At 40.7% G+C, this 22,504-nt stretch overlaps 1 protein-coding gene across 1 annotated transcript in view; it reads right to left on the bottom strand.

The window, feature by feature from the left end:
* The window catches only part of thada (THADA armadillo repeat containing), a 125,559-nt gene that overhangs the window by 49,118 nt on the left and 53,937 nt on the right, over window positions 1–22,504 (bottom strand). Inside the window, exons 27-28 of the mRNA XM_084735408.1 lie at window positions 22,027–22,158; window positions 10,895–11,063 (exon numbers count right to left, since the gene is read on the bottom strand). Coding sequence (XP_084591534.1) covers window positions 10,895–11,063; window positions 22,027–22,158 — 301 coding nt within the window. The remainder of the gene's footprint in view (window positions 1–10,894; window positions 11,064–22,026; window positions 22,159–22,504) is intronic.

The following is a 22,504-nucleotide window of genomic DNA, read 5'->3' as shown; positions in this document are numbered from 1 at the left end:
ACAGTAAAGTTGAGGGTCATAAAAGCAAAACAATGAGCTGAAAGATGCTTAAATGCCAAGTAGTGACGCTGCAGAGCTGGGTGATAACTCTCTGTGGGTCACTACAAGCAACATGTTTCACATTAGAGATATTTACTTTCATATATTATTAAAGGGATAGTTTGGACTATTTTAAGTGGGGTTGTATGTAGCACTGATAGTCAGTGTATTACCTAGCTGGTGGTCGATATGTCAGCAGTTGGGGAAGCAGAAACCTTTGTTAACTTTGCCCTGAGACAGCCTTTTCTCATAAGGAACTGCAGTTACATAAACCACATTTCCAAACTCCAAAGATAAAATCAATAATTTTATCTCACAGAATACAAGAGTTGCTGGTCTACCGCTGCCTCGATTTGTTAATTTGTTGTGTTATTGTGTGACTTTGATTAATCCAAACTAAGCCTTTTAAAACACTGAAGTCTCACAATAACACAAAGAATCTATCAGATTGAGGCAGTGGTGGACCAACAAATCCTGTGTTCTGCGAGGTAAAATTACTGATTTTGCCAATGGAGTTTGGTTGGTTGGTATTGAGAGATCAATATCTGGCTTATATGACGGCAGACTTCCATCAGAAAAGGCTGTCTGAGGGCAAGTAAAGCAGTGAAAATATACTAAATATAGTGTACAGTTGAACTGATATTGGTCTCTTTAGGTGGACCTTTTTTAAGTGGCTCAAATATGTTTTGTTGCTGACCCTGTCTACAGCAGTTCATTGCTTAGCTTCTGTGCTTGTGCTCCTCTCTGCTTCTCCAAACTAGAGATGTGCTGACCACCATCTACTGTAGCAAATACACTGATTATCAATAAGTACTTCATACAACTAGACTTTAGTGCAGCTTTAATTCTGTAATATGCTTTCTACTTTGTGACCATAGCGGCAGAATCAACCCCCGTCTAGAGCTTTGGGCTGCAACTTCAAAGAGCAAAAAAAGAAAAAAAAACTTGGTGTGGCAGTGCTAAATATGAAAAATATCTAAACCTATTTGTCCGCCTTGTTTTCTGGTGAGACATTTAGCTGCTTGTGTGTGTGAGTGTGTGTCTTTTTCTGTGAGAGTGTGTGTTGCAACAGGCCTTACTCCTCTTTTGGGCCTGGTAAAAATAGTGGTGGTGGATGTGAGGTCCCTTCAGACTCTGTTATCAGCCTGCCCTGCTGTCCCTCCCACTGCCGCAACCACAGACTGACCACAAGCTGCAGCGAGCAAGCACGCACGCACGCACACACACACACACACACATGCAGCAAGTGCAAGTGCAAATAATTGCACACCAATTCATGGCTCAGTCCAGTAAAACACATGCACAAAGAAACATATAAATCGACATTCACATAAAACCAGATAGAGGTTAGGCAAAGTGTGGACGCGCCCAATTAGGCAAAAAGAGATCCCAATAAAGACGGGCTAAATATAAAAAGAAATAAACACACTCTCGTGCTCTATATAGACGTATTCTTGCACAAACAAAGCTTCCATATGCACTCTAGACACAGAGTCATACTCCCTCACATATGCATATGCACATGGGTGTGACAACCAAGTAATTTAGTGGTGTGTATGTGTGTGTCTGTGTGCATGCAAGTACTGTGTTACTACATCTCTGAAAAGTTAGAGCAGTGTATCTCAGCTGGCCCCAAGGGAGCTGTTTGTTATTTCCATTATGTCCAGAGACGTGTGTATATTTCTGTACTGCTGGAATGAGCTCTGTCTGTGTGTGTGTGTGTGTGTGTGTGTGTGTGTGTGTGTGTGTGTGTGTGTGTGTGACATCGAGGGTGACATTCAGTAGCACCTTGTCATCACTCCTGATAGTTTCTCCTAAGGCAGTAAAATATGAGCCACTTCAGAAGTCAGTTCACTTTTAGTTTTGTTCGTCTCAATATGAAACTGAATTCACATGATGAGAGCCATCTGCTCCAAGGAAAAAAAAAAACAACTGAACTCATTTTCTGACCACAAGGAAATATTATCTGGGAAAAATATCTTTAGAGTATGGATGACTAAATAAGATTCTGCAAAATGACTTCCTCTGCTGTCAGCTAAGCTTGGGTGGTATCTGTTTTTTCACACCTTCCTGACATTTCACTGGGATATGACGGTACATGACAGTATTTACATGAAAGAAAAGTTGTTAAAAGCTGGACATTGTTTGAGTTACAATACTTTGTGTCTTGCTGGGTTTAAATACTTATACCAACACATCATCTGGCTGAACAAAGGTGATTTATGGGCTAATAAAGTGCTTTTGTAGTTCATCTCAAAATTAAGTTATTTGTGGCAAAATGTTCTACCAATCATCTGAGCAAACGTAACACATGTATGTCTCAATGAACAGACTGAATGTTTTATTATTTTTCTGTATTTCTACTTTTTATTTTGTCTTAGAACAGAAGGTCTGTCACTGTTACTGACGTTTATCAAAGCTCTGTGCACTTTTATATTTTATCATTCTGTGCTTGCTGCTTTGACTGAGTCTGAGCTCTAGAAAGATTTTGCTTCATTGCACTTCTTCATTTACAAATAAAGAAGATTTTGTTGGGACTTTTGTAATTCTGAGCCTTTTTGGTAAGGTTACTTGGGGGACTTTCACATCAGAGACCCGGGCCCAGATCCAAGTACATGTGACTCCAAAGTCCAGTTCATTTGATTAATGTGAAAACAGAGCGTGGTTTTATTCTCCCTGGAACAAGTTGCTTTTGATTTTTAATTAATTATACCAATAAAATCATAGCATTTTTTGCAAATTCCCCAAAACATCGCAATTTTTTAGTAAAGCTGCCATTAAATCAGGCATTTTAGGCTGCAACAATCCCCAAAAAAGCTTGTGAAAGCCTGGAGGGACTGAATACAGGTTTTCCCCTAAAGCCCGCCAGGCTAAGTTGACCCTCCACTGGGCCTAAATTTGATAAATTTTCAGGGGTTGTTGGTTAATGTTTTTTTTTAAATTAAAGTTACAGTGGTGAGCCCAGTTGTAATGGAGATTAATTTAAAATGTATAAGGTTGACCGCTGTCAAATTATTTGTAAAACTACCAGAGTTGTTGATGTTTTCAAGTGTGTTTTGAATAAATAACCTGTTTATAATATTGCATGATATAATACTTTCAAATCTCTTAACTTAATGTAGGTCCCTATGAAGTCTTCGGTATGGCTTTTCTAAATTCTCATTTATGTGATTCCAGCCATGATTACGTACCACAGAAAGTGTAGGGTCCAGCTTTAATGCTGCCATCACTGGCCCACACCAGGCTCATGTCAAAAAAATATGATATTTGCCACGGGGCCCAACAACTTTACTGAGGGAATCCCTGCAGTATTAGTTTATGCAGTAGAAATATACAAAGAGTGGTCATCCCTAAAGTAATGTTACAGTCGATCCATGTCTGTAACTGAGTCTGTGCCAGATGTCATGCGGCCCGACTAGTTTACAATTTTACCATTTCCAGGCTAATGTCAGACACCAGTATCAAACACCTGGGATTAGATGCATCTTGTGTCATATTAAAAAGAGGCTGAATGGGGTTTTCAGGTCCACAGATTCTTTCATTGGTTCAGTCCTGAGGGTTTTCTCAGAAAGCCCAGACAGACCACTGGCCAAAGGCAGCCATCGTAACAGCAGACCAGAAGATAATTATCTGAAGAGGTCAGGGAAGAATGCATTTGGGAAAACAACACCAACATTGCTGCTGCCAGAGGAGAGGAGACTGCGATACTCTTGATTCTCAGGCCTCCTTCTCCTCAGTCTCATTTAGACTCTGTTGTGGAAATACACAAAGGATTACATCCGTCTCCTCAAACCACCACAGGCCACAGCTTTAATACGTCTGGCCTGTACCAGGCATCGTGGGCCAGGGCTGCTGCTGGCGCGTGTCGAGTGCAGAGTCGGGTGTCGGGTTGGGTTAGTGCCGGCCTGTCCGATGGGCTTGTTAAGCTCGGTTCTGGCTGTATGAACAGAGGTTTGGGGCATGTCGGGGTGACTGAAGTGATTCCAGTGTGTTTTAAGATGTTTTATCAAAGACGAGGGCCTCACTCAGGCCATCCAGAGGACGGGACAGCCTCAAGTTAAACCAATAAATAAGCCTGATCTTGACCTCAGTTACGTTCGTCTTATGCAATCATGTTACTTTGATATGTTATTATTCTGAGTTTAATGGTGAACTTACAATACGTGTCCTGTTGTAAAAAGAGTTTTTCACCCCAGTGAAACACCGCAGGATCTGTCTGTAAAGGCCTGCACACACCAGCTTTTAAAACTGTGACATTTCATGGCAAAATCAATTCATTTGAAATCCAAATATTTGATCAACAGATTTATCTGTATGAACAATGTAAACTTAGGTGAATCTTTCACATCAAGTTCAAATTTGGTGAACCATGACATGCAAATTTGTGCTGTTGACAAAGAACAACTTGTCTTGACATTGCTAGTCTTATCCTGAGAGCTCAAAACAGTGGAAGCACATATAGCCTGTCATAAAATCACTTCTTTATAATCATACTCTGGTGGAATCCAAGCTGCACCACAACAGAGGACAAGTCTCTTTAGTTAACTTCAATCCATCCATCTTCAACCGCTTATCTGAGGTCAGGTTGCGGAGGCAGCAGCAGGTCCAGCAGGGGACCTGAGACTTCTCTTTCTGCAGCCACATTAACCAGCTCTGACTGGGGGGATCCCGAGGCTTTTCCAGACCAGCGTGGAGATATAATCCCTCCACCCAGTCCTCAGTCTGCCCCATGGACTCCTCCAACTAGACGTGGGTGGAACGCCTCCCTAGGGAGGCGACCAGGTGGCATCCTTACAAGATGCTCGAACCACCTCACCTGGCTCCTTTCTACACAAAGGAGCAGTGGCTCCACTCGGAGTTCCTCACATCAGTCACGTTAGCAAGTGAGCAAGCTAGTCTGCTTTCTGAATGGGCCAGGCTTTAGCTGGAGCCAAAGAAAACATGAATTTTGGCGGTGGACTAAATGCATAATGTAAGAAGAGCAAGCAGTGACTGAAAGCACATAACACACCATCATCATTTTAATGTGTTCATTGTCCATAATGCTTATCCTTTGAAGGGCCACGATGGGGCTGGAGCCTATCACAGCTGACTCTGGGCGAAAAGTGGGGTACATCCTGCACACATCGCCAGTTCAAAGAACAACCAGAACAACCAATTAATCTATTATTCTACATGTCTTTGGACTGTGGGAGGAAGTCCAGGGTACCTGGAGAGAACCCACATGGACAGGAGGAGAACATACAAACTCCAGACAGAAAGGCTCTGCCCCAGCCAGCGGAGGGACAATTTAATGTTTTTTTTCAATGAAAATTAGAGTAATGCAATTAGATATTTCTAATTCTTATCCACAATGACGCTGAAGAGCTGCAACATTAGGCAGAATGAGCTGTGGCTGGAGGTGGAGTTGGATGGAAACATTTTCTTGTGTGCGGTTATCAGACCTCTTCACTGTGTGTGTGAGAAAGTCAGCAGGGTGGTACGGCCTGCCTCAGAAGCTGTGATGGTTCCCAGCTCCACACTTGGCCCACTAACAGTTGTTCTTTGACAATAACAGAGGAAGTCATTTCTCCCTCGAGCAAAAACATCTGCTACCTGTTACACACTCAGAATGAAGCATATTAACATACATTAGGCATCTCCTCGGGCTAAACACAATGTCTTCATCATCTCAGCATAAACACTCCACCAGTGTGCGGTGTCCAAATACAGAAACACACACACACACACACTCACACACACTCCCTTTCTCTGTTAGTTGAGGTTTTTGAAGTCTAAACATCTTCCCTCCCCAACTTACTCATGAGTGCAGAGTATTTTACACACACGCGCTCCTCCACTATCTGCTCTATCAGTGCTCCTGTGTGTGTGAGACGCTCCCCTCCACACGTACGCTGCAGACCTCTATCTCTGTTTTACTATGTTTAGACCACTTCACCTGCATACAGCTCTGCAGCCCCTGCTATGACAGCCCCACCCCGCTTCCCACAGCTAGACTTTCCTTATATATCTGCCTCCATCATCTCCAAAATGCCCCCACCTTCCTACACACATGCTATCTATAGCCTGGTACAGATGGTCCCTATAGATATACTCAACACTATCAGGAGTACTGTCATCATCTCAGAAGAACCCTTTTAATCAAATCAGGTTTAGATCTCCGAGCTAAATTTAGGACTTTTTAGGCTCTTTGTAATACCACTTAAAATTAAATTCAATACCTAATTTACTGCTATACTGTCAAAAGTACAAAGAATATAAGACAAACAGGATGGTTTTATTTTGTTTGTCAAGTCTAAACTCTCAATCTGCAGGGTTACCACTGTGCTACGACCATCTAGTGTTTTTCTAATTGCAGATATCCATGTATGAAGAAGAGCGGGTCGCACTCAGAGGCAGAATCATTTAACAAGCTTTTTATGATCCTGCCTCTGAGTGCGACCCGCTCTGCTTCATACATGACTTTACAGGTCAGACACAGGAAATGTAAACACTTTGGTAATTCACTTTTTTTCAACTGGCCCTTTTGAAAATGTAACTGAATTGCCCTGGTGTGCTGTTTACCATGGACAAGAGTTTATTTATTAGACAACAAAAGCTAAGAGAGTTTGTGAAAGTAACTACAGAGAGAATCGCCTCTTAAGGTATAACGTGGTATTGTTTGAAATAACATCATAACTATCACTTCCTCACATTGTGTTGATGCTAGTCAGTATGCATCGCACTTTTAAGCCTTAGAAGATAATTATTTACCAGTTGTTGTTATTATCATGCTCACAGCTATTTCTTCAGAAATAGTAGCAGTGGCCGTGGTGTCGGTTTTACACGCTGCTGCTGGTGAAGAGGTTTTGCTGTGCACAGAACTGTGCTAACGGCGCCTGCTGCAGGCTGATTGTAGCACATGTGATGAGGTTTTAAGGCCTCATCCTGAGAATATTAAATTAAATGTTTTTTTTAATACTTTTAAGATCCCAGAGGTGTCCTTCAAATATTTCTGGTCAATGTCACGGTGAACCAGCTGTTTCAGAGAGTTCAACATGTTCTCTACTCTGTGACACAAGCCGCGAAATGGCAACAATGATTTAGGAAAGAAATTTAGATAAATGTAGAAAAAATAAAATGCAAGTAACCTTCTTACTGCACAGTTCACACATTTTTTTCATGGGCTCTGAATGGGCAGTTACTGGAATCAATAAAAAAAAACTGGACAAACTGAAAGTTTTGGAGCCTTTCATACGAACTGTTTACACGACATGACCAGTGTAAGTATTGCTTAACACAAAACAGACGATCTGCTCGAAACAGAGTTAGTGAAAGTCTAACAGAGGCATCCAAACAGGAGATGAGTGTGTTACACCACAGTATCATGTAAATAAAGAGGGGTGTTTGGCTTTAATAGGAAGTGTAAATAGACTTACATGGTGTATTACACATAATCAACTATACAGCAGAGGAGATGTATTCAGAGGTCCAGTTAAGCTCAACAGTGCGTGAGGTACGATGGACTGCTGTGCTTCTGATGGAAGGAAAAAGGAAACTGAACAGCCAAGGAAGAGCTGCAGATACCAGCTGTGTTAAATCCCATACAGAACACAAGGACAGTTTATTGAAGATTGTAAATGTTTATCATCTGTTAGATCCATAAGCTAAGAATCGGTCAAAGTTTCATTTTGGTGCTAGAGGAGAGACAAAAGTAATACGACGTTACAGCTGTTGTTAAAGATGTGTTTGTTTGCTCGTTATTTCTGGGGACCCACTTTTTAAAAATGACAAACTAGTACACCCAATTTACATAAGACCTTATTAATAAATGTTGGAAAGGGTTCATTTCTGTATAAATGAACATTCCTGACCATTTTTACTGCCAATTCAGCAGCACCTTATATGATCTTGACTTTACTTTATAAATGAGAAATAAATGCATTTAGGCTGAGACCTACACCTAAAAAAAGTTGAGACAACTCAAAATTTCAAGGCAACTTCCTGTAATTGAGTTTTGAGTCTTGGATCAAAGTCAAACTCTTGGAAATGACTTAATTATTCTTTATTTAATTTACTTAAAATAAACTTGAATCTTTGATGTTTAGATAATCATAGTCTTTTATTTATATGGTGACCCAAATAAAATCTCCTGTGACCCTCCTGTGGGTCACGACCCAGTCTTTGGGAATGACTGTGCTGGAGCACGTCAGGCTGTTTCATCTGAGGGACAGTCTGTAAGAGGTGACTGGAGCCATTTCACAATATTTAACATGACTAGTTCATTAGAGAGTAACATGCTCACTAACAAAAGCATTAATGAATGTTATATCTCAAAAATATTAAGTATACACTTGTTTTGGTTGCAAAAGTAATAATGCAAGTGTCAATTTACAGTCTGACTGTATCTCAGTCATTTATCCAAAATATTAAAATAGAACAGCTGGTATTGGTAGAGGACATGTGTATGTAGTTCATAATGTAATATGGTAAAACACATCTCTGTGTAAAGATGGAAATACAAAAAAATATACACCTTTCTGTATAACAAAGTGAGAAGAAAACAGGCAGCTGGTGATGCAGAACACAGAAATGGAGAAAATGAGACACAAAGAACACGGGACAGGACAAAGAGGTTACCTCGAGTTACAACATTCATTACATAAGACTAAATTACACAGGACAGCACACAGTATGAGCTCATCCTTTTGTAAGGGACACAGAGACAGAGGGAAACAGAGTGAATGAACAAAGGTAGTAACAGAAGGACAGAAAGAGGACGGAGCAGCAGAAAGAGAAAGAAAGGAAGCAGAGAAACATGGAGGGGAAATAAAAGCAGATGGAGCTGAAACAGATCAGGAGACATCTGGAGAAGCACCACACATGGCAGCCATGACAGGAAAGCAAACTTAAATCCACTCTCCTCCTGAAATCTCCTCTAAGCCTTTGAGAGGCCCACCTCCCCTCCTCCTCCTCCTCCTCCTCGCCATCCTTCGCCTTCATCCCACAGCGGACCTCCCTGCAGTTCCAGACCACTACCAAACCATAAGTGCTCCATCAGGAAGGAGCAGGAACGGTTCAGTTTTCATACTTCACGTTGACCCCTCAGCCCGGTTCATAGCGCTCTGCACCCCCCCCGACCCCATCAGTGTCGTTCAATAACAGACTGGGGAAACTCCCTCTCCCCGTCTCCTCTGTATGTGTGTGTGTGTGTGTGTGTGTGTGTGTGTGTTGATATTACCGGCAGACTGTTTGGTTGTGTTTGTCAGAGTGTGATGACAGAACTAAACACTGGTATTTACCCTGCGATAACCGCCTTGTCTGGACAGGCTCTGTGTAGAAACTGGGTGTGTGGGACTGACAGACAGAGTGTGTGTGTGTGTGTGTGTGTGTGTGTGTGTGTGTGTGTGTGTGTGTGTGTGTGTGTGTGTGTGTGTGTGTGTGTGTTTGTGAAGCCTGATGCACCATATCTATAATCTCTGGGTGGGTGTGCACACACACATGTTATGATAACTGCTTTGGTAATTGCGTTTTATATTTTGTTTTTGTTGAATGAAACTCTCAGGTCCAGTTGTGACTGATGTTTCATGTTTGAACTTGAATAAAAGGATTAAAAACTCATCTATGAACTGAGGACATTTAATCCTAAGAAAGCCTACAAAGCAAATAAAACACAAGGCTGCTTTTTTTTAGCTCTGAGAAGTTTGTATTTGGATATAGAGCAAAGGTTTATTATCTTCTAAAAACAACTGATGACTACAGTAGTGCAGTGAGTCTAGATTCACCATCTCAGCATATTTGACAGCAGATAGAACGTGTGAGTAACTGGGACTTCTCAGGGACTGACAGACGATAGAGTTGGGCAACTGGACAAATATTCGGCTGTCAGTCCATTATCAATTGTTTTTCTGGGGTGATTTATGCCATTTAATTAATTAATGATCTGCCTCTGAACAATGAGTGAGAGCCACTGCTCAGCGACAGCAGATGGAGGCAGATATTTTTAAAATCCAATTAGTTGAATTAAAGTTTAGGACTGCAGCTAACGATTATTTCCATCATCAATTAATCTGTCAATTATTTTTACGTTTAATCAGTTATTAATTAGTCTACAAAAAGTAAGAAAATGGCGAAAAATTGCAATCAGTGTTTCGGAAAACTCTACATGACGTCCTCACTTCTTGCTTTGCCCACATCCCAAAGAGTTTGAGTTTGCTATCAGAGAGGGGCAAAGAAACCAGAAAATATTCACATTTAATGAGCTGGAATCAGAGAACTTTGACTATTTTTTCTTTAAAAAATATTCAAATCAATAATCATCAATTATTCGGTTAATTGTAGCAGTTCTATTAATCTTTTATTTTGACCAAACCAGAGTTGGTGGTTGTTGGAACAGTAGAAAGATGAACTAAGACTGCTTTGGTGAGTTTTAATTTGTTTCTGGAGTTTGAATGAAGTGTGTTTTACTATGAATTAACAAGGAAATTAAGCTACTCTTAGTTGAACTTGAATTCAGAAGGAGTGAAGTTGTATTTACACTGATGTAAGTGCTTAATATACATACATACAAAAATCAATTCAGAATTCAAAAAATCAATTACAGAATCATAAAAAAAGAATCATGATACTGAAGAGAACCCCCCCCCCCATGCCCACAACAGTCTTCATTTGTATGTGTGTGTGTGTGTGTGTGTGTGTGTCAATAAGTACAACACACTGTAGATTCCTGCGCTGACACTCAGGGTTTGATTCCATCACTACGTAAACACTTGTGGTCATTTAAGGAATTCGTGATTACAGACCCCGCTGAATGTTATGGCATATGTACTGTATATACGAGTGTTTGGTTTATGTTGACGTGTGCGTGGGTGCAGACCTGCAGCAGCGTCCCGTGGATGTGGTTGTGTTGGATTTTGGGTCCGGGCTCTGGAGGGAGCTCCTGCAGTAAAGCGTGGACGGTGGATGGGACCTGGGTGACCAGCACGAAGGGGACGAGGGCCCGGGCCGCCATCTCTCTGGTGCGATACACTGCTGAGCGACCACATCTGCAGAACAGACACAAACACACACACGCGGGTGTAACATCAGTGTCATGGAAAGTTATTAAAATCATGGATAACTGCATTGTTATCTTAATCTTTCAGTCGTACATTACGTAACGTCGTATGTTTAAGTTATTGGAGGAAGTATTTAGTTTCCCATTATCACAGCTCATGGTTGTTATTATAACTGTTGGGTTAAATTTATTTTACAGCTGTAACTTTGTTTTAGTAAATTATGTAATTATTGTGTCTATTATTGTTATTAATTATCATTATTATTTTGTACTGCAGCCACATTGTGTCATGGACAAATTCTCAAGTTGGGAATGACGACCCAGGACTTATTTCTCTTGGATAGCTGGTTGCTATTTTCATGTATAAGTTATATAACATCTCCATCTCCATGTGCCCTAATGCAACGGCAGCCTAAAGAGCTCGGAGGCCAGCACATGACGGATGAACTCAAGTCGTGACCAAACTATCGATTAAATAATCCATTTTATTTTAGCCCACAGATCTGTCTCTCCCTCTTTTCCCTGCACACAAACACGTTCATGTACAGTATCCAGCGGTGATGGAGAATGTGGCCAGTCACCCTGAGTGCAGACTAAAATTAACCTTGTTTACAAGCTGATAGGCTTTCCTTCTCCAGTGTCATAACACTGCCAGGGCAGACATGAGGGAAGGACATGACCAAGACCTGGGAGAGATGAGAGGAGGAGGGGTGAGACGGATCGTAAGGGGCAGAGGACCAGCCGCTGCTACTGAAGGAAGGAGACAGTTTTAACAAATGTGTCTACATATTTGCAGGATTTTATAGGAATAGTTCCCCAATTTAAGAAATAATGCTTATTAATCAGATGAAAAGATCAATACCAACTCTCATGTCTGTTCAATACAAGACTACAGACAGCAGCTGATTAGCTTAGCACAACGACTGCTAACCAGCTGTTGGAAAATCATCAAGGTCAGTCAATCTGTCTGGGAACTAGAACTGCAGTAATCCGTCTTTTAGTCAACTGAAAGAAAATGAGTGGCCAACTATATCAATAATCACTTAATAGTTTCATTCAGGTTTCTAGCAGAATGTCAAAAATTTGCACATTCCAGCTTCGTAAATCTGAGGATTTGCTGCTTTTCTTTGTTATTTATAGTAAAAAATTTAGAGTCTTTGGACTGTTGGTTGGACAAATGAGGCAATTTGAAGACATCACTTCAGGCTCTAGGATACTGTGTTGATTTGATATTTTTTAAGCTAATCATTTCTAATCACTAATCACTAAGGTACTCCACCCTCCCCGTTTTTTAATGTCCCTGTCATGTTAAATGTCACCCATAAATATATCTTTTGTTTTTATGCCCCTAAACTGTGGAACTCACTGTGTCTGGATATTAGCAAGCAATCTCTCTCTGTATTTTTAAAAGTAAATTTAAGAACTAAAGATCTTTTTAATCTGTATTTTAATCTGGAGTGACTTTATAGCCTTAGTTCCAATCAGTGCTTTTTATGGCTGATGTTTCTTTTACTTTGTTTAACTGACTTTCATTTATTTGGGCCTAAACTGTGGAACTTGATTTAATCGTAATAATGAAAGTAATTGTTTGCTGCAGCCCAACTGGAAACTACTGGGACAAACCTTTGTGCCACATACACCAAAAGAGTAGGTGATTCATTCCAAAGCTTTACTGAGCAAAATAAGCAAGAAACTTTGTTAAATGTCTCTTATCTAGTACAAGCTTATAAAGCTAGCAAATCTAATTTTGGCATCATCAGAGCAAACAAAGTCTTGGAGACCATCTGTGATTTCAGCCCCCGCCCTGAACGGGAATCTGGACCCCAGGTTGGAAAACCAGTGCTTTAACTAATACTTTAATAACTTCCACCATTATCTTGAAATTACACAGTGCCTCTGATATCTGTATTCAGTGCTTTACTGTGCTCAAATAAATTTGACAGGCTTTGTTGACTAACATTATTGTCTTTAACAATAGTTCCCAAACTGAGGGTGAGCAGAGCCAGTTCAGGGAGGCCGTGGATGATCAGGGGAGAAACACTGAGTGAAACAAAGCTGAATAAATATGATTTATGCAGTGGAAATAAACAAGAGTTTACTGATGCTATCGTGCTGGCCCTTATTTCACAAAAATTGAACTTGGATACTTTTTTTCATCACTTATTTCCCAATTATAGTTATCAAAATTAAATCAGCAGAACAAATTACTAATAACTGTACTCTTCTCAGTAGATTTCACATCCTGGGAAGGCTCACTAAGTAAACCTCAGAACCAGTAAGAACTGCTGCAGCTGATTTTAGGACAACATCACAACAGCCAAGGAACATGCACTCTCTGCAAATATCAGAAGAACAAATGTGTCTTAAACACGTATGGCGAATACATTCAGTACATACTGTACAGTCACAAGGAAGCACCACCATCTCACATTCACAAGAGTCACAGGAGGTTGAAAGGTGTGTGTGTGTGTGTATGTTGCCGGCTGTTTATAGGGTCTGGCTGTGGAGGCCAAACAAGCAGCTCGGCTCCACTGTGGAAAATTCAGCGGATGCTTCCAGAGAACGGAGAAACACCGATCCATCACTGCAGAAGTATGCAGAGATGAAAAGGAAGCTTGCTTTTTAGCCTTTGGTAGGAGTGTGAGATATGTGTGAGGAATAGAGTGTGTGAGGAAGAGAAACAATCTTCTCTTGAGCGCTGAAAATAATTTGTCGAAAAATCCCCCACGAGTCTGTCTGCAACCTGACAGAGAAAATAAAAGACGATCTGGGTTTAAACAAAGAGAGGCCTGTGCAACAAGTCAACTGTCAACAAATGCTTTTCCACCTGCTGTGAGCATACCTCCCTCACACACACACACACACACACACACACCCACACACACACACCCCCACCCACTTGCACGCGCACACACACACACCTATAGCCAGACAGACAACCAAAGACCCTGTATCAAACAGACAACAGTTCGCATTCCTGAGCTCTATGCGCCTGTACACGTGAATTAATGTGGACAAGCGTCTCAGACACACACACCACCACCACGTCTAATGAACAAAACCCACGTCCAGTCCTCACTTTCCACCCCTCCCAGCCTCCATTTGGGGCCCATATGTTAACTATCTGTGCTAATTTGTCCCATTGAAACACTTTTGCAAAAGGAAATGACAGTTTGGAAGGGTGTAATTTTAGAAACAGGGCCGTCCCCTGTGGGGTCATAGCAGACTGTTGACTGGCATGGACGGGACTCATCTGGGCCTCATTTTGGGGAGCTGGGAGAATAGTTTCCTCCACAGAGACTGTAGTATGTTGGCTCAACAAGCCCGAGCAACACGATCTGTCACTGAACAATGTTGTTCGAGCAAGTTAGGAAGGGAAGTGGTGACAGAGTTAAAATCATTTAGCGTCACTGATTCATAAGGACAAGATCGGTCTTTTACTTTACAATCCAAACTCTTTTTGTTTGACATTTAAAGAGATAGTTTGGATTATTCGAAGCTTTATTTATGCTATATTTTGGATATTTTCACCACTTATATTGCTCTCTCTTGTTCAACCAGACTCCATTGGCGAAAACAGTCATTTTAACTCACAAACCACAGGAGTTGTTGGTCTACAGCTGCTTCAGTTGGTCCATTTGTTTGTGTTATTGTGTGACATCGATGAATCCACACCAACATTTTAAAACACAGAGGTCACACAGTAACACAAACAAACTAAAAGATTGAGGCAGCAGTAAACCAGCCACTCCCATGTTCTGTGGAGTAAAATGACACTGGAGTTTGGTTAACTTGATGAGAGCATTATTTAGCTTATATAATGCTGATTTCCTGTTGGAAAAGGCTGTTTGACGTCAAGGTAAAGTGGTAAAATATTCTAAATATAGCATACACTTAAATTGATATGGATGTTTTTCAGGTGGCTATAACACATTTTGGTGCTGACCTTGTCCACAACAGTACATCACATAGCTTCCTGCTGCTTCCCCAAACTCCGGGCAAGCAGATTGTTGTTATGTTTAATTTTTATAAATGCCAGTCATAATTTGCTAGAAATGCCTGTGTTGTTCAACCAACAGTCAAACCAAAATATTACAATTGGTTAAAATGATATAAAGCAGAAAAAGGAGCAAATACTCACAGTGGATGAGCTGAAAAACACACAATGTTTGGTATATTTATTATTAAATGGCTTGTCCTGAACTGTTGTACATATTGTCAGCTAGTATTTTTATTATTCTTGGATGAAAACTTGTCTTTTAGCTCAACCAGGAGCATCTGAAAGTTGTTTGATGTACATTTTCCTTTTTCAAAAAATTAATTCAATTAAAACAATGAATCTACCAGAATTGTTTGATTTATGATAACAGACTAAGCAATCAATCAACTAACTGTTTCAGTAAAGCTGAAAGCAACACATACAGTGTATTGCATATTCTACATTTCACCAGGATGTTTAAGGAAATACTCGTTTCTTTGACAGGAACGCTCCAGTCAAGGTGTCCGTCTTTCTATTCCAGACCAGAGAAACTCTTTTTGTTTCGACAGGCAGCCACTGAACTCAAACTCCAGAGTGTGTATTTTCAGAGCAGGGGGTTTTTGTTTTCAGGATAACTGGCGTAACTTTACATTAACAGACAACTGGCAGTAATTAACAGCTGATCAACTTACAGTGTCGCTGCTTGTTATTGTCAATTTACAATGTTGCGCTCATGTTGCACTCATGCAGTGTCCCTGCAGCCTGCCTGAGCTTCCTAGAGTCTGGGGAGGAGGGGGCAGAGGGAAACACCTCACATCAAACATAGACTGTAGATTAAATAGGGATTCAGCCTATTTAATACATCGTTTATGGCTCCAACTTGCTATTTGGACTCATTTTTTGATGTGCAATTGGTAAATATTTCTCCTCTAAATTCAATCTGTAAAGAAAATGTAAGGAAGTAGCATAAAGTTACGTTCCAGCACTGTTCACACAGAAATTCTGCCAGTAGTGGTTTTTAGTGTTTAAATAGCTGGTCACAAACCCAACGATTAAAAGTATGTAAGACGCTCGCAGGTTGGTGCTGGGAAGGAAACGACAGCGGTCCTTTTTGAAGCCTCGCTTTAATTTACAGACATTACCGTGCCCTTTCACAAGAAATGAGATATGAGGCAGTGAGGACGAGAAAGGAAAGGAAAGGGAGTGAGTGAAGCAGGCAGGGAGGGCGCAGAGAGATGCCTGGACTGGATATCACAGAACATAAATCACCATCATGAACACAGGGAGTGAAGGAGGGAGAGTGAAAAGAGAGAAGCTGAAAGGGAGACATTAGAAGAGGTTATAAGACAAACTGTTCAGCAGATATGAAGACTTTGGGGAGCTGGAAGGAAGCAGCCATTAATTATTAGAATAAATGTGTCTCCATCAGCATCCTCCCCCTGTTTGTCGTCATCACCATCATCCTCTTCGTCATTATCCAGGCAGGTGTGACGCATGCTGCGGCCAGGCAGCAAAGGAATGTCAAAACATCCTGCAGAGGGGTTTTGGGAGGGTACACAGATAAAATGTGGGGGTGTGATGGAGGGATATTAGGGGAGAATTATTAGGCATGGTGCTTCGTCCTGTCAACAGAAGAGGAGCTAAGCTACATTTAATCCTTCGAGGTGGTGGGTCAGATCATATGAAGAGAGGAAAGAAGAGGGGTGAGGAGGAGGAGGGGGAGGAGGAGGAGGAGGGAGAGGGGGTGACACTCGTCGACCTCATCAGACACGTCCACACACGCCTGTTGAAGATGAGTTGGGGGATGGGAGGTTGGTGAGGAGAAACACGGCTGGAGCCAAAGAAATTAGAGCTGGGCTATATTTAACATTTCCAACATGTGGGCTTCATTTGGGTGGATGTGTGCGCAGCATACCTTCTCTGACAGTAAGAGTCAGCCAGAGAGTCAGTCCTCGAGCTATTGACCTGCTGACTGCTTCTACCAGACAGATGGGTTCTTAAAGGAATTACCTGAAGATTTCACTAGATCGTGTGCAATTTTTAAGTTTAGTATCTCATGCAAAATAACTTTTTATTACTTCTCAATATCACTGCCAATATTACTTTCAATCTAACTGCCAATTCTACTGTACTACTCTATTTTTTAGCTTACTTTTTAACTTATCTTACATGAGACTGTTTATTTGCATTTACTCCTTATACACTTCATATTTTATAGCTCACTTTATGTTTCATGCTCTATTTTTGTTATTCTTATGTTATTCTAATTTTTGGAGTAATCTCTGGCACAGGAATTTGCTTTGGAATTAATCAAGTTCTAATCTTATCTTGTTAACATAAATTTGGTAACTCACTTCATCAATTTGGAGGAATTTATGCTTCTTTTTTTTTTCATTTAGGCTGAACAAGACAACATTTGTACATTTGCAGCTCCAAATGGTAACTGTTGTTTACAGAACAACCAGTCTGTGATCCACTTCACTTTCCATTTGTCACCTTCTGACCAGAGGGCAAACAGTTTGGTGTCTCACAGAAAGTGGAGTCGTCAAGCCCGACTTTGTGATGAAGGCAAATAATGAGAGGAGCCAGGAGACATTGGCAACAAAAGCCCAAACATCAGAGGCAAAGTTTGCAAATCTGCACTAGATCTCTACGTGTGAACTCTTCAAACATGTACAAGCAGACTGAGTTTGTTTATTCAAAAGCTTATCTTCACAGGTTTGCCTTTTTGGTTTATAATTCTCTCTCTGTATTTCCACAGACAGTGTTTCCTTGCTGAACTGCAGTTTGCGAGATAGAAACACTAACAGCTAAAAGCATCAGGCACGGCTGCGTCGGGTTATGGCCACGCCATGTCACTCAGAACTGATGACAGCCATTCTACACAGTGCTTGTGATTCCACATGCAGCACCACAGGATGTTCAAATACGTTACGACGGATGACACCTCAATTAGCAGATCGAGCAGGCAGGAAGACAGATACAGAAAAAGAAGAGAGAATCCAGTCAACTATTCAACTATGAAACCTACTTATCCATGTTAGAAGCAGAAGGGAAGAAGAACTAATCAAAAAAATCTGTGTAAGTAAACATAATCAAGCAGACAAAACGCTCCGCTGCTGAAACACTTCTGAAACGCTGCTGGTGGAGACATACATGTTGTGTGCTGGACGGATCAAAACCATGACGCAGACTTGCCGTGCCCAATGGAATCAAACAGCGAGAATGAATTTCAGACTAAAAGACTGTAATATAGGAAGATATCCACTTGACTTGTTTTACCCAGATATGGATTACATGCTGAATATTCAAATCAAGTCTAAACCACAGGAAATGTGTAAAACTTACAGAGAAGGCCTCGGACAGAGGAAAGGGGTGTGACATTTTGGTGAAGATCCGTACAACTCCTTACTCCTTCATGCTTGAATAACAACCCAACAATGTTGTCCTCTATTTCCTATCCCAACATACTGAACTACTTTGTTTTACCACCCTATTTGAAGGCAGTCAATAATCAGGAACAGCAGCAAGTTCAGATGCGTTGTTTAAAGTCAGTATTTCCAACACAGCCAACATCCGGATTGATGACGCACCGTGAAAACACTCAATGAACTTTAGAAAGGATGGTACAAAAACTGTGGCGTTTGTCCCCCATCACTTACACCGAAATGACATCAGGAATGGATCCTTTAATGACCAGTAAGAACAGGAGGTAAGATTACAGCGAGTGAAGACGTCTTCAATGTCCATATGATCACCTGACAAGTAGTCACAATTGATCCTGGGGGGCATGAATGTGTGTTTTAAATTTCAAAATGTTCAAATCGATCCAACTATTATTATCGAGACATTTCATTCAAAACCACAAAATAATTTAATTTTGGTTTTTAGTACATTCAGCAGTTGTTGGGACCAAATCTGGACCAAAGTGCTGGACTGAGGAATGTGAGAGTGTGTGTGTGTGTGTGTGTGTGTGTGTGCTACCAACATTTACCATCTATGAGCACACACACAGTAATAATAGACACATGGATGAAAAAATACCCACACTCAAGTTCTGTTATCTAAACCGTCAGTAGAGCATTCCAACCTCAAGGTCTCAGGCTAACCCCCGCCTCCCCCTCCATCTCCTCCTCCTCCCAAACACACACACAAACTCAGACACACAAACACACAACCCTGGCTTACAACAGACCATCTGTAAAATGTGCTGCATTTAGCTCAACAGACTTTCCTCTGACAGGGCAGTTTACAGTGCAGATGAACTAAACTTCACATATTTCAGTCATAACTCGAAGTGGAAATAATCTTTCCTTCATACATAACACTACAGGGCTTGAATCTACAAAATAAAAAGCTTACATTTTGGGGGAGGGGTCAAGTCGACGCCCTCCTGTTCACCTGAGAGGATGAGCTGCACCAGGAGAGCATAACGTGAGGAGGATCACATTATCTTCCCCTTTTGCCAGCTTTCCATCCACAAAACATCACCAGCTGTGTTTGTTGGCATGTCAGGTCACGCTGGAAGCAACGCCTCCAAAACTGAACTTATATCCCCAGACTTGTGGGTAAATATTCCACACCTCTTAGACTCCCATGCAAAGCAAAACTTTTCATTTAATAGCGTACAAAAGTGATCCATACACAAGTATAGGATGTACACATACATTTAACAGCATAGTAAAAACACTAACTCAGATCAGAAATATTTTCATTCCTATTTTAATCCCTCTTTCTCTCATTTTGTCTTTCTCTTCATTGAAACAAGTCTGGGCTTTTAAAGTGTTAGGACAGGGATTCCTTGCCAAGAGATCAGTTAATTAAAAAACACTAATAATAACATGATTCATCAGCTAAAGTTATAACTAAAATTTTCTTGCGGTGCTACTAGGTGGGAACACTGCACTGAATCCACCATGTTTTGACTTTACATACAGCAGTTGCAGTTTGGAAAATTAAACAGTGATTTTGGATTAAATGAGCAAAATAAAGGCAAATTCATCTTTCAGTTTTTTTAATGAATTGCCTTTTTCCATCTCAGATAATACAAACTACCCCTTTAAGATTAAGAGTAAAAGTCTGTGCTTGTGATGGGGGTTAAAGTTTGTGAAAAGGGAACGTGTTACGTCCTCATAAGAACAGTAACACAAATGCATGTGTGTGTAAGATGTTCAAGCTTCACTTCTGTTTCTATTTGCAGGTGCAGCAGATGAACACGTACCAATAATATTTGTAGCTTCATCCATCTCAGGAATGTAAAAAATGAAGGCTGTAACCGCAGTTTCCCATTCGCCTGCAAGGTTTACTCCCCAGTAAACGGCGAGTGGAGTTCAGATAAAACCAGTCACAATCTAATCAACCACCGTGGCACAAGACAGAACAGGCAGTGACACAGAAACTCGCAGCAGACACCAACTACAACTAGATGGGTGTTTTGTCTCAGTGTGCAGAAACAGAAACTAAAACAAAGTCACACACGGACTTAAAGTTTCTGATTTTTAGCCATTTTCCTGGATGGTGACATACAAGCTTGACTTTTGGGAGTGTAATGCTAAAAAAAATGCAGCAAAGAAACAATGAGAAACATAAGTTCATATAAAAGATGCAGAAGCACCTGTGCAAACAAAACAAGAACACACACACACACACACACACACACACACACACACACACACACACACACACACACACACACACACACACACACACACACACACAGTGCAGTTTAGACTGCAGGTGTTTTGTCTTGGTGATTGTTCTATACTTAGAATGAGTTCTGGTTCAGAGAAACGTTGTTTGAGAGGTTTATCGTGGCTGAGAGAGCAGGTGTGTGACCCTCTTCCATTTGATGGGACATTCCTCGTGCCAGTGTTTCTTTTTAACCTCTATATGAGCATTCGAGATGACTGGAAATACATTTTCATTGACAGTCAAGTGTGGAGCTGCTGATAGGCTGAGCATTACATCCATTCAAATGCTGCATTTGCTGGTCATTGAGCAGCTCTGCTGAGATTGAAATTCTCCTTCACGGTTACTCTTTTATGATGCAAGGTTCAAGTGGGGTTATATGAGGTACTTGCTGATTGTCTGTCAATGGATTAGCTGCAGTAGACAGCGGTTTGGATCAGAGAGGAACATTGGCAAAAAATAAAAAAGTGGACAGGGTCAGAAGTAAAATGTATTTTAACCACCTAAAAAACATTCATCCAAATAACATGCGCATCAGTTCAAGTACAACTATATTTAGCAAGAAAATTTCTTTTCATCTAAGTAGAAGGTCAGCAGGCACAACACACAACAGCAAACAGAAAAGAACAAAACAGGGAAAAGAAGAGGAGAAAAGAAAAAGAAAGAAAACTGTATGAGAAAACCAGGGGTACAATACAGTCAGGACACTGTCGCCTGCAGTCTTTTCTATATGTGTTAATAAGCTCAATCAATCCTTTCCAACATTCATCAAACATGTCTGCTTTGAGAATGTTAGTTTTTCCATCGCAAAAATATCATACAGGACATTAAACTGGTTTTCTAAAGTGGGTGGACCCTGACATGACCATTTTTTCATAATGGCTTTTTGCTGGTGACCAGCAATATTCTAAACAAGTCTGCTTTAGGGAAGCTGAGAAGTTTTGGTGGCATTTTACCCAAGTGTAAGATCTGAAGACAAAAGTGTGTCTTTTTTTTTTGTTATTTGTTGACTTGAGTCAAGCCTGTTTACTTGTAACTGACTTATGTTAATGTTAATATTTTCTTGTATAATAATAAATGAAATGAAATTTAAACAGATAATACTTGATCTTGTGAGATTGTTTTCTCGACTGCTGTTTGGCTGTTTTGTTTCACATGAAAGTGGAAAGTATGTGATTAAATGAGTTTTCTTTCAGAATGTAGAGGAATAAAACAAAAAGAAAATCATATCCAGTGTATGTACAATGAATGAGTGTATGCTTGTGTGTGTAGCACTGGCACCCACCTGATGATGAAGGGCATGAAAGGAGCGAGTCCCAGAGGTGAGGACGATCCGTCCATGGGGGAAGGGTAGAGTCGACTGAGCACCAGCAGCAGCAAGAACAGACTCGGGTGAAGCTTCACCTGTCCACTGTCACTAAACACACAAAAACAGCTGGTCAGTTTAACAGTTTAACACTGATGTCACCTGAAAGTAGCAGTGAACAGAGCAGCTTTTAGCTTTTCATTGAATCTGTATCAGTGTTCAACTTCTTGGAGTTTTCTCTTAGACTCCTGATATATCAAGGTTTTGGGGAAGTTTTCCTTGACTTCTTAAATGGTACTATGTGGAATCAGGAAACCTTTGATATCAATGACACCGGCCATCAAGTAAACTTCAGTCAGCATCCTGCTGCTTGCATGCGTACTATGGCTGCACGATATGGTAAACAGGTCATGTTGCGATTATTTTGACTGAAATTGATTGTGATATTGTGGGAATG

The sequence above is a fragment of the Lutjanus erythropterus genome, chromosome 14, assembly GCF_056507025.1.
Source record: "Lutjanus erythropterus isolate fLutEry1 chromosome 14, fLutEry1.hap2, whole genome shotgun sequence".
Lineage (NCBI taxonomy): Eukaryota > Metazoa > Chordata > Actinopteri > Lutjaniformes > Lutjanidae > Lutjanus > Lutjanus erythropterus.
The sequence above is the reverse complement of the archived record's forward strand: the minus strand, read 5'-3'. Positions and strand labels throughout refer to the sequence as shown.